Consider the following 13,150-nt stretch of genomic DNA (forward strand, 5'->3'; position numbering starts at 1 on the left):
CTAGAAAGTATAATGTTTACAAAAAACTAACATTGATAGCACATCTAAGACTGAAATTACATGAGTTTTTTGGTTGTTGTTGGCTGAAATTGGCTTCAGAAGTTTAATATTTAGGGTAAGGTATTAGAACAAATAACTAACAAGTATGTTTGACTGATAGACTATTAGTACAGTCATTAAATTAATCATAGGGTAACCTGATTTGCCCATTTCGTGTCACCTGCAGCGCATGTTCACATTTGAAACCAGATGGGTGAGATAACTTTTAACACAGATATTTTAAAGTAGCCTAATCATCTTTTTTTCTTTTCTTTTTTCATCTTCGAAAAAATGGAAATAGCCTACTCTTTCTCATCCATCTATATTTTCTCAAACATTTGCTCTTAATATAAATATCTTCCAGTGGGATCACATGTTTTACATTACCATTAAATGTATAAAATATTCTCATTAAAATGTAGGCCTGTCGTTGTCACGTTATTTACCATCTATCTCCTTCTGAGAGTGTGTGTGTGTGTCAGTATGTACTACTGTATATATTGGTTTAATGAAGAGTGGGGGCGGGTTCATGGGAGGCTAAGTCATCAGGAAGCGAAACAGAACAGAATGTGCCGTACTAATCTGGGCGGGAAAAAAAACATACAGGGTGCTTCTCACTTCTGAAACCGTGCATCCTTACTTTGCCTCCTATAGCCCACTTAGGAAACGAGGAAAAGATGCGATAAAAGGAAACAAGGACGAAGGAATCTAAGCATGTGCTGCTTTCCAATTCGCATACTATTTGGGACACCCTAATTGTAATCTCGGATACTTTTGATCGGGACGCAAGGAAGGTGTTCTTTTAAAATGGAATGTCCTTGCTCATTCATGAGTCACATCATAGCGACGTCTTCGCACAGCTGCTTCCCCCAGAACGAGTGTCAAACTCCGCAGCCATGCAGAGTTTAGTTCCAGCTCCTTGTAATCTTCAAGCACTCCTCAAGACATGACTAGCTGCTTCAGGTGTGTTTAATTAGGGTTGGAGCTAAACTCTGTTGGACTGTGGCCGTCCAGGAACCGACTTTGACACCCCTCTACCCTTTTTTTTTTTTTTTTTTTAAACTTGGTTATTTAAGATATTCTTAATATCTGGGGTTATGCACATACACTTAAACATAACATAATTTCTTTCTTTTTTTTTTTTTTTTTTGCCATCTCTGTTTATAGCAATGAACAAAATAAAAAATTCCACTGGCAAACTGTGTGTGTGATATGAGCAAATTGATGTAAACACGCAAACACTTACTGACCTGCCCAGTGAGACATAAATAAAGCCCGGCAGTGTAATGCTCTTTATTTGAATACGAGGCATCTGCATTACATAACTCTTTGCTTAATCCAAACATGGCGGGGCTGAACTTATGCCCTCGGATGGTTGTGCGTCTGAGACCCTATGATCTGTGTGCTAAACTAAATGAGTCACAGGATTTATAAATTTAGGTAGGCTAACACACTTTTAACAAATTTCATACACCACAAAAATGACGCAGTTTATGTTGTTTATTTATCTTATTTTAATCTAAAATAATAATTTGATCAAATAAAATGTTATAGAATGAATAAGAACTTTTTTAATTTTTGTACATTACAAATTTAGTTATATGAATTTTGCAGTTTAACTGAATACTGCAATTTCTCAGTTATGTGATGGCTGTTTAAACAGTAGTCGTTTTTAGGCGTGAGAACCTTTCTTTTGAATTCTGTGTTGTTGGAGATAACCGGAAGTCCGTTTGCATTTCGTGCTCTGGCGAGGCCTGCTTTCTCTCCGCGCGTTAGCAACGCAGTGTGTTTAGCTGCAGTAGCGTCCTTTTGGTTTCGCCAACGCAAAGCATATTTGGTAAGAAAAAGAAACTCTTATAATTGACTAAATTAAAGATAGTTTATTGTACCAGAATAAGAACAGGGTTTGTGTGTTTAAATCGGCTTGATTTTCCATGATTGCGTTCTTGGTTTTATGGTTGGGCGCGTGTAGGCCCGTAAACGTTCAAGCGTGTTAGCTTGATTGAGTTAAATGTTACAGTCTAACAAATCTATCAGTAATCTTTTTATGGCAATTATATTATGTTGTGAATGTTAGAGAAGTATTTCGAGCAGTTTAATATCTTAATCGTAACTCGGCTGTGTTTCTAAAATGTATGCTGGATTGTTATAAAAGTGGTTTTATTTTTGGCTAAAGTTCCTGTCTTTTTAATAACCGGTTGATGCATATTTGGTACTACAATTGAGATTAAATGTGGTTTATAATGGTTAAATGCAACGTTATTGTTATTTTTACGTTTGGCTAATTCAATTGTTCATATCAATTTCTTGCCGGTGTCTGTGCTTTATTTTCAAGTTGTTTCCTTGCAGGTTTTTTTTTCAGCTGTGAAGTTTGGATTGGTGTAGAGATGGGAGGCAAGTCCTTATTCAATTTCTTCAAACACGCACTTATGTGTTGTCTAGTTGAATCTTTTAAAAGTAGTAGTACACTACTGATAATCCTGAGCTATCTAAATACTTGACTAAGGAGCACTGTTTTCTCTCCATAGACCCCTCCTTAACTCGTGACTGCCCAATAGATTGTAAGGTCTATGTTGGCAATTTGGGCAACAGTGGTAACAAGAATGAGTTGGAGAGAGCGTTTGGCTACTACGGCCCTCTGAGGAGCGTATGGGTGGCCAGAAATCCTCCTGGCTTTGCTTTTGTGGAGTTTGAGGATCCCAGAGATGCAGCTGATGCAGTGAGGGAGCTGGACGGAAGGTAAGCACTTACATTTAGTATCAGTATTTCAATAGTTCACCCAAAAATTGTAATTATTTTTATTTACTCAACCTTATGCTGTCTCAAACTCGTATGACTTTGCAGAACACAAAGATAATGTGATGATAGACCTATATATCGGCCAGGCTGATTAATCAGCTGATATATGGCTATTTTGCGATTATCTGCATCAGTGTTAACTTTGCATTGTGTCTGTTCTAAAATCGACCAATAGATTTGTCCATGGGTAGTCAATATTTTCTGTTCAAGATTTTTCTTTTAAAGTTTATGCAAATTAGAGTACAAAAGTTGTTTTTTTTTTTCACTATGAATTTTTTTTAGTTTTATTTCAGATTTTTTGTTAAGTTGTATTATGTTATCTGCATTTATATCAGCCATCTGGCTCTCTAGGTATCGGCATCGACCATTGAAAAACCCACATCAGTCGACCAATAGATATGATGTAAATATTTCCGTACAATGCAAGTCCGTGGGGTCCAACACTTAAGCTTCAAATAATAAAACTGCGTAAAGGAAATCCATACAACTTGAGTGGTTTAATACAAGCCTTTTGAAGTAATTCATTTGGTTTTGGGTGCATGAAGAGGTTTAATCAAGCTTCATATCATGATCACACCAAGGAAACTGCAGATGATAAGAATTATTGTAAAAAGTAGTTATATTTTGGTCTGTTTCTTCGCGTAATGGTGCTATATGTAATATTTTTACTGTACTAAATCATAAAATGACCATATGTCATTAGAGAATTAGGAAACATGCCAAGTTGAAATACTGGCTTCTCCGTTAAAAATGCTTCAGCCAGTATAATCTACTTTGAAGTTTCCATTCCGGGCTGGAATTTCAGTTTATGTTTTGGCCTGTGTGATCCTGCCCATTGCCCAAGCACCAATAGTATTTTGACACTGCCGGGTTGCCAGATTTAAACAAGTTAACAGATTCCACCCGACCTAAAATGCCTTACCATCCATCTAAAACCACCATGCTCGTCACCTGACATTTTCAGTTTTTGCTCGTTCCAGTTGCGTGTCCTCGTTCTGGCAACCTGAAGGAGCTTGGAGTCTGGGGAGGCAGACAACTCTCCAATATTTTCAATTTGGACTGCAGTACCCATTACATATGCTTGTTGTCAGTCTTTCATATAGCCTTTAAAACCAAGTGTATCACTTCAGAAGACATGGGTTTAACTACTCGAGATTACCTTCATACTGCCATTTTGGAGCTAAAGTTTGTGGATCCCAGTTACTTGAATTGTCTGGACAAAATCATCACATAGCTCCATTGATATATCTTCGTTTGTGTTCCACAAGAGACAGTTGTGTTAGTTTGATAGGGAAATGGTGAGTAAATGTTGAGAATTATAATTTTTGGTGAATTTTCCTTTATGGAACAACCGTTGTCCTGCCAACATCGTTTACCACAGAAATCTGCAGATGTGTTGTTCACAAGAAGCAAAGCATTGCAGAGTTGCATTTTGTGTGGTGAACTTTGGAAAATTTTACATTCATTGTAGTCTGCAGTTTCATGTCTGTAGGAGTGTGGTTGCAGACTGAAATACGTTTGAAATACACAAAACTGTGATGTTCCACAAACAATAAAATGCTAATCGTTAGGGCTGGGACGGTTACCGCAATACCGCGGTCACGTGACTCCAACCGCGGGTCTGAGCTTGTCACCGTCGTCACCGCAAAAAAACAAAAACAAAAAAAACATTGGCCTGCACATGTGTGCACGTTGTGTCTAATGACATGGATTCGTTGTGTCTAATGACATGGATTCATTGATTCTAATGATATGGATTATGTCTAATGATATTAGCCTACATGGATTCAAGGTTTTCTAAACAAAACTTATCAAAATATGGAGCAAATCCGACCTTTCGCGAGTTGGGGAGCGCAATGTTCCATGACACATAATAACATTCCATTTGTATTAGAGATGCTGCGGATGGGCTATTATTATTTAATCCGCAACCGCATCACAAAACTCATCTGTCCGCACCAACGTTTTTTGATAAATTTTCAAAACCGCATCCATGGCGCTGACTGTTTTAAGGTCTGAGCGATGCAAGGCGCTGCTGCCGCGAGGCTAGAAAGCTCTTGGCTGTTCTAGAAAGGAGACTGATCCAATGCAGCAAAGATATTTTAAAGGCTAAAGTCCCTAGTAGGCTATAGCCTATTGGCTATGTTGTATCCCCAGAATATCAGCAGTGAAGTCCGTTTCGATTGGAGCACAGGGATAAAAATAAATAAATAAATAGTAGCGTACATCGGCAAACCTGACTACTAGGCTACTGTAGCCTAAAATTTTATCATTTTGTTTTGAATTTTGTTTAAAATGCATTTTAAGATTTCTATTTATTTCTCATGTCTGTGAGGCAGTAGGCCTAGCCGCCGAGTTTCGGTTCATTTATGAGAGAGCTCACGCGCAAGAGATCGCATCGGCGCTTCCACGTCCTGCTGCTGATTATATGTCTGCTATATTTGCTTCTTATTTATTAATTCCAGGCAATTAGTTAATGAAACAGTGATTAAAATTAAGATACAATTTATACAAAACGAAATTTTAAGTTAAAGAAAGGCTTTCTACAAAACAAAACTTAATAAAGTGGTCAAAATCATGTCTGACCCATCTTCAATGCTGAATGTATCTGAGAATAATCTTAAATAAGGAAATCTATACAGTGATTAGTTCATGCCAAATTACTGCTTGATGAAAATTTGACTATTTAAAATTGTGCTCGTTTTTTTTCTTCGGATGTAGGTGACAATATTTAAAGTCTGTCTATCAAAAGCGACTTCTGATGTGTGCTCAAAGTCTGTCGGGGAGGGACTTCTCTGATCCAATGTAATGTATTTAATGCAGTTTACCGCTATACCGAGGGAATATCTTGCTTTTCAACCGCGGTTAGAAAAAATCCATACCGCCCCAGCCCTACTAATCGTTTAATCTTGCGCTTATTCAGTGGATGCAACTGTAAACCCCCCCCCAAAAAAAAACATCCATGATCTTTCTGCAGTCAATTTATAACCCTGCTTGTTTTACTCTTGATGTTTCAGGACAGTTTGTGGTTGTCGAGTGCGAGTTGAAATGTCTAGTGGTGAAAAACGGTCAAGGTATCGTGGACCACCCCCTTCCTGGAGTCGCCGCCCACGTGATGATTATAGACGCCGCAGCCCACCCCCAAGACGCCGGTATAGCCTCTCTTTCTGTCCTCAAATGGACATTTTAGTAGCATGGATGTTAGGGCTGGGAAAAAATCGATTCTGTTACAAATCGCGATTCTTGAGCCAAACAATTTTAAAATGGTCTCCCTGATGAAAAATATAATTATTTAATAAAAAAATAATGCTACAATGATTATTAGATAAATATAGTAACCTATATTTGTGCAGAGTTCCACACTAACAGGTTTTCTCTCTGAGAAGATTTGTCTCTTTTCGGTTAGTCTTTCAGTGCAGCCATCAAGCCAGAGACTTTGATTAAGTGTCGTTTGTTCACTGTCAGGCATCAAAATTCTCTACTGTGATCAACGTTCCTGTTATTATGCATAATCCAAAAGTTTATTTGGGAGGGGTTGTGGACGATATTTGTCAGAAGCCATTCAGCAGATTCTGTCTGATAATGCTTTAATAAATAGTTTAGCTGTAAAAAGGCTTATCCAACTGTTGGATGGCGTAAACTATTTGTTGTTCCCCCCCCAAGTATTTATAATCTAAAAGCCTGGGTGTTCATGTGCAGTGGCAGGTAACTTTGCACATTTATGCACCACTGTCGATAAGAAATACTGGCTTGACACAAAGACTTGTGCTTGTGGAAACACACCTGAAGGTAATTTGCGCTGTGGCGCCAATGTCGGCAGCGCTACCGTGTCTCGCGGAACAAGCAAATGGTGGGTTCTCACTTTTTTTCCCTCTCTCAGTAATCTGGGAGCAGTTTGTAAGAATAGTGTTGTTTCTGAGAATGCTGCATAAGATTTCAGACTCTCAGGATGCATATGCAAATAACATGCATTAACATTGGGACTACAGGCGAATTGTCATGCGTGTCATAATTCAGTACAGCCCCAGAAATGGTTCTTCCATTTGTAATTTTGCTAAATTTTCATTACAATAATATTAATAGCCTATGGTATTATGTAATATTTTATATTCTTAAATAACAAAATTAATTTAATAAATTAAAATTAATTATTGAATACATTTATTTGTTGAATACAAATTGACATGCAGCCATATATACATGGAGACAATGCTCTCACTGGTCTATTGGTAGGTTTAAATTGTTTTTGTAAGTTATATATTACAGAGTGAAAACAGTTGTCATATCAGACACAACTGATATTTAATAGACATTTCTTTCTGAGGGAAAAAAAAAGTTACATTTAACTTCACATCGCAGTACTTGCAGTATTGCAATTCATATTGAATCGGCTGTTGAATGTGATTGTAATATTGAATCGGGATGTCAGTGGCAATTCCCAGCCCTAATAGATGAATTAATGATAACAATCTTGTCTTTGATCAGTTCTCTGCAAGCTAAATGATGAGCAAAGATGTGGAGTTTGTCAAAATCAGCATCCTGTGAAATTCGGCCGACCTTTTTGACCAAAAAACTTCCTGCACTCTGCCTGCCATGATCTGTTTACAGCCTTTTTGTTTTACGGTTTAGTAGACAGTGCCCTCTTAACCAATGCCTCATATGGTCCACACTTAATGGGTGCATTGCATTTTTGGACTGGAATAATCTATTTTAAAGTGTAGTCACAGATTTCCAAAGACATAAATTGGTAGTCTTCGCATTGTTTGGGTTTTTTGTCATTTTCTATCTATATATTAATAAAGCTGACCACCCCACCCCCCCCCTTTCAGAGACATCACCAAGCCTCTCCTCATCTACCTCTGAGTCAGTCAACTAGCCCTCTTTCAGCATCATGTGACCTGCGTGCACCAATCAGCTCATGGTCCAAGCATGACCACCAGCCCATTGGTTCCTGAGCATGCCTCTCTCTCAGGCTCCTTCACCTACTCCAATGTTAACCTGACTGGCCAAACCAACCGCGCCACACTTGCAACCAATCAACGGGTCTTATGCCCCCCTCGCCCCCAAAATGTCGTCATGACAACATATCCTCAGCAGCCTTCATCTAACTGGCATCTTCAACACCTACTGTATAACCGTCAACAATGTTAACATCTAGCAACCATCTGGCAAAATCTCCCCGCAAATTTTCGCCCACCTGACCAGCATTCAACTTCACTGCATCATAACTAGCTTGTTGAAACCAAACAAAATAGTAAGTTAATGCCTTTTCCTCCCACATAATGACATTTAATTTCTTTGTTTATTTGGTGGTTTTAAGGTATCACCTTGTCCGTGATAGTAACCATGTATTATACAATATTTAAAGAGTGAGTCTTTCTCCACAATTTAATGTCTAGGGTTGGGAACCAAGAACCAGATTATATTCGCAACTGGCTCCATAAAAAAAATGACTAACAGATTTTCAGAACTTTAGGTTCCGTTAACGGTTCTTGAATGTGCGTTTTTCAACTGATGTGGGCCGAATACCATGCTGCAATTCTCGGACAGTGTTTCCTGCTGCGCTATTTAAAGGAATCCAATTCATCTATAGTCTAAAACACACAGCACGAACAATGTAGTTTTAGTAGTGAAATGTTATACATAAGCATCCTGAATCATAAATCAGGCAGCATAGTTTTTGACTTGTTGTTCGTATGGCCATTTGTAGTTATATAAATAATCCACTGAATCCAAATTGTCTATTTGATTTATAGTGTGTGTGTATATAATATTAGGGATGTCCCTGTACCTTTTATTTTTGAGAACAAGTACGAGTAGCAATACTTCCTTTTGGTATTCGTTGATACAGAATCCAATAATTGGTTTTTCAGAAATTCCATATCAAACATTTATTTACATTTTTTCATCAAAATGGTGTTTAAATTAATTGAAAATATTACAATTTCAACATAATATTGTATTATTTTTAGCAAATGAAGTGCTCACAGCACCTCACAACACAATCCAAAACACAACATTGGAGCTGGATAACTGAGCATCACAGATATGAGGGGTTCCTTAAATATAATACAGTTGCTATTGGTGTGAACATTAAAAAGCACATTACAAATAATTATAAAATTATCTATTTCTTTTTATTTTGAAGTGTTTGTGTTGCTCTAATGGTAGCTTCTCAATCTGAAAAAGCCGTGGTCTCTAATTTTTAAATCAGAAAAAGGCTGCTATTTAATTACATAAATATGTAGTCTTTATGTGCCTAACGCTACAAAGTTAATTAGTGCTCTACCTGCTGTCATCTGCTACAAACAGAGCATGCGATACTCATGTGTGGAGCCAGCCGCAAATTACATTTTACATTTATTCATTTGGCAGACGCATTTATCCAAAGCGACTTACAAAAGAGGAATACATTAAAGAGAATAATTTTAAGGAGACAGTGGTACGAAAAGTGCCATATTACAAAATTTCACTAGCATCAGAATAGTAGTAGTCAAGACAGATTTAAAGTGCAACAAGAATTTTTTTTTCGGTTAAGTGCTCATGGAAAGATGTTTTTAGCTATTTTTTTTTTTTTTTTAAGACTTTTGAAAATTCCCTCAGTGCTTTTGGTGTTCACTATGTAAGTGGACTTAAAAGAGGACCCAGTTTAATTTTTGGTCCTTTACATTATTGTGGTCTTAAACCCCTTGTTCACACCACAGCTCCTTATGAACTCCAGACTCCATTGCAGCTAGGGCTGTAACAATTATGAAATTTGGCTGACAATATTTTTCATAAATAATTGCAATTACGATTAGCAGTAATCATACAAATTGTCCTACTTTAGGTGTACATATGCTTATGACAGATACTTTACTAAAGACAGATCTTTAGTAATTTATTGATATTTAACTTGAAATCAAGTAATAAAATGGGGCTATATGATTTTAAGGCTTTACAAAAATATTGGACTGATAGAATTACTTAAAAGTAATATTTTATGTTATTTATGAAACCCAGACAACACAGCCAATTATATTACTTCATGCAATAATAATGATGTATACTGTATTTCTGTCCTAAATTCTTCACTCATGTAATGTTAAGGCTCACCGATAAAACCTACAAGTATGGCGCTTACCTTCTTAGACGGTACGCCCATCAGAGCACTTTAAAGCTGTTCATCTTGTTGCGCTGCTTGAATGCGGCCGGTCCGTTCATTTTAGGTGCTCAAATAATACAGCAAGAATGGAATATGAGACACAAAGACGTCATGTAATAATAGTATATCTATATTTGCTTAAAATTCTCCTATCTTGACAGTAAATTGTGACTGGAATATGAAGTATGTAATGCAGCTATGTACGGCAAGTCACGAGGTACTTGTCATAAAATACAAAGCGGACTGGTACCTCTTCGCTTTCTCATCACACAAATCAATCGAACCACCTCCTGGTCTGAGTTTGGTTAACTTTTGGGTCCTTTTAGGGGGGTCTGAGACTACTTGGGTTGTTCACATATACACATTATATCGGTCTGAGAGCGCTTTGAGTGCTCAAACGAACAAGGTGTGAAAACGCTCTAAATCGCAGCTTTTGTGGTTGAATAATCTCATTGGGACACAGTGTGATTTTAATCAGTGCGCTGATTGTTTACATAATGACATTTGTACATCAGATGTATCAGAGTATTTTTACGAGCACTAGTACACATACGTAAGCGCAGTATCAGATCTATAGATTGTTTTTATGCCTCAAAGTCATTTCGTCTTTAAATATGCCTTCAAGAAATGTTTTAAATATACAGTTGAAGTCAGAAGTTTACCTACACTTATGTTGAAGTCATTAAAACTAATTTAATCACTTCACAGATTTCATATTAGCAAAATATAGTTTTTGGCAAGTCGTTTAGGACATCTACTTTGTGCATGAGTGATTTTTCCAACATTTGTTTACTGCCAGATTGCTACACTTTTAATTGGCTATCACAATTCCAGTGGGTCAAAAGTTTCCATAAGTTAACTAAACAGCTTGGAAAATTCCAGAAAATGATTTCAAGATTTCAGGCAATTAGCTTCTGATAGGGTAATTGGAGTCAATTGGAGTTGTACCTGTGGATGTATTTTAAAGCCTACATTCAAACTCTGTGCCTCTTTGCACAGTATCATGTTGTGGGGGTGCTTTGTTGCAGGAGGGACTGGTGCACTTAACAAAATAGATGGCATTATGAGGAAGGAAATATATTGTGAGTGGATTTATTGAAGCAACCATCTCAAGGCATCAGCCAGGAAGTTAAAGCTCAGTCGCAAATGTGTCTTCCAAATAGGCAATGACCCCAAGCATACCTCCAGAGTTGTGGCAAAATGACTTGAGGGAACTGAACTGAAAAAGTGTATGCGAGCGAGGAGGCCTGTGATCCTGACTGAGTTTCACCTGTTCTGTCTGGAGGATTGGGACAAAATTCCAGCAACTTATTGTGAGAAGCTTGTGTAAGGCTGCCCAAAACCTTTGACCCAAGTTAACAACAAAGTGTATGTAAACTTCTGACCCACTGGGTATGTGAAATAAATAATTATCTACTATTATTCTGACATTTCACATTTTTAAAATTGTGATCCTAACTGACCAAAGACAGGAATAGTTTAAGTTTAAACAGACTTTAAATATATTTGGCTAAGGTGCATGTAAACTTATGACTTCAACTGTATTTCTCATTTATTATATCTGCTCTGTTGAAATCGGATATTCTCATTTCGCAACAGACTGCTGAGGGCAGTAAACGCAGTAATAAATACTCCCCTTAAAATTTCCTCCAATAAGAATCATTAATGGAACCGTTAAATTCCTTACCATTCTTATACCATGTACATCCCTCTGTGTTCAGTAGTTGTCCTACTGAAACCTTTTTGATCAGTGCATTTACCATGAAGTTTTACTGAATGGAAGTTCAATCTGGAACACACTCTGATAGGTAGTTGAGATGGACTTATTTAATCAAATTATAACTTTTCCCATAATGGGCCTCATAAGACCAGAATCGATGGTGACATGGTATCTTTACTCAAACTGAATAGTAAAGATACAATAATCAGTTTTAGCTGTTGCTGTGTGGCCTTCAGAAATATATGAAATTGCAAATGCATGATAATTGACCCAAGACATACAGATCTTCTTTGCTTCTACACTTAGATCTCCCAGGAGGCAGAGCTTCAGCCGTAGTCGGAGCAGGTGAGTTTCATAGATGTTTTGAGAACACTTCTACAGAAGTAATGAGAACCCCTCAACCAGAAACCGAGAGCCATAACAGTCCACAAATCAAGATGAGCCAAAATTGTGTTACCCTTTAATTAAGCATCGTCTATAAGAAATGTTATTAGAGGTGCTTGCTATTATTATTGCTCACACTTAGGTTTTTTTTTTTTTTCCTTCTAAACTCCATAGCAACTCTCTGGCAACCTCCACTCACATTTTCTTCAGAAAATATAAAAATGTAGTTCATTGAAAGTTCTATTTCTATGATAATTCCACTCTGTAGCCCTGATGTTTGTCTTTGTCATAATTAACACCAGGCTCTTGATTTCTAAAAAGATAGTACAACACATCTAAATTAATGCCTATTTACACTGCTTTTATAGGTCCCCTTCCAGAGAGAAGAGAAGAGAGAGGTCTTTATCTCGTGAAAGAATCTATAAACCTGCAAGGTCTTTCTCAAGATCACGCAGGTAAGTTTACATTTGTTTATAGTTTTAAAATGTATTATGGCACAGCTGGAGTCCATTTACATTATTGTTCACGTAACTTGTGTTTTGTTCGTTTCAGTCGTTCAAGATCAAATGGCCGGAAGTGAGATATGGTCATGGTCAGCTTTGTTAGAGAAAACATGCCTGTGTGTGTGCCCCCTTTCCACTGACTAAGACGATGGGAAAGAATGATGGATGTACCCCCATTTTCCTCAAGTCTTTTTAAAGTCTTTTCCCCATAGTATTCTGAGTATCCTTTTTACTTAAAAATATCTGTGCATAATGGGCTTCCTGCTGCCAAAATGCCGGGACTCTTATTTTATGATCTGTGGGCAGTAAAGCTCTGAATGAAATTACTCATGCGTGACTTTGATGGTGATCAGTTAAAACAGTTTTTGTATACTTTTTGTTTGTACTTCCATTAAAAAGTTCCTTGCTAATTTCACTATGTTTCATTTTTTATTTTCTCTACAATGCACACAGATTAGATGTTCAGATGTTACTTTCATTAAAAAACAATGCCCTGCTGATTTCACTGTGTGGCTTTTTTGTCCTGAAGTTAAAAATGGGGAATAATATGAAACTTTTTGT

At 37.1% G+C, this 13,150-nt stretch overlaps 1 protein-coding gene across 3 annotated transcripts; it reads left to right on the plus strand.

The window, feature by feature from the left end:
* The first annotated feature begins 1,458 nt into the window (after positions 1-1,458).
* On the plus strand, positions 1,459-12,765 carry LOC127646216 (serine/arginine-rich splicing factor 3-like). Of its 3 annotated transcripts, none has more exons than XM_052129717.1 (7): positions 1,459-1,479; positions 2,389-2,433; positions 2,568-2,778; positions 5,856-5,990; positions 12,009-12,047; positions 12,455-12,541; positions 12,639-12,765. In XM_052129717.1, exons 2-7 carry the CDS (start codon positions 2,427-2,429, stop codon positions 12,664-12,666), a joined length of 507 nt encoding a protein of 168 aa, XP_051985677.1. In that variant the 5' UTR covers positions 1,459-1,479; positions 2,389-2,426; the 3' UTR covers positions 12,667-12,765. The 3 variants fall into 3 exon arrangements, with proteins under 3 accessions (XP_051985677.1, XP_051985678.1, XP_051985676.1); XM_052129718.1 differs by lacking the exon at positions 1,459-1,479 and adding an exon at positions 1,772-1,876 and having other exon boundaries at positions 2,598-2,778; XM_052129716.1 differs by lacking the exon at positions 1,459-1,479 and adding an exon at positions 1,779-1,878 and having other exon boundaries at positions 2,390-2,433.
* The last annotated feature ends 385 nt before the right edge of the window (positions 12,766-13,150 follow it).

This window comes from Xyrauchen texanus, chromosome 7 (genome assembly GCF_025860055.1).
Source record: "Xyrauchen texanus isolate HMW12.3.18 chromosome 7, RBS_HiC_50CHRs, whole genome shotgun sequence".
NCBI lineage: Eukaryota > Metazoa > Chordata > Actinopteri > Cypriniformes > Catostomidae > Xyrauchen > Xyrauchen texanus.

Excerpts from the sequence above, each read along its gene's own strand:
- LOC127646216 (XM_052129717.1), top strand. Across the intron at positions 5,991-12,008 it reads AGCCCACCCCCAAGACGCCG|ATCTCCCAGGAGGCAGAGCT; the intron begins GTATAGCCTCTC and ends TTCTACACTTAG. Across the intron at positions 12,048-12,454 it reads TTCAGCCGTAGTCGGAGCAG|GTCCCCTTCCAGAGAGAAGA; the intron begins GTGAGTTTCATA and ends CTGCTTTTATAG.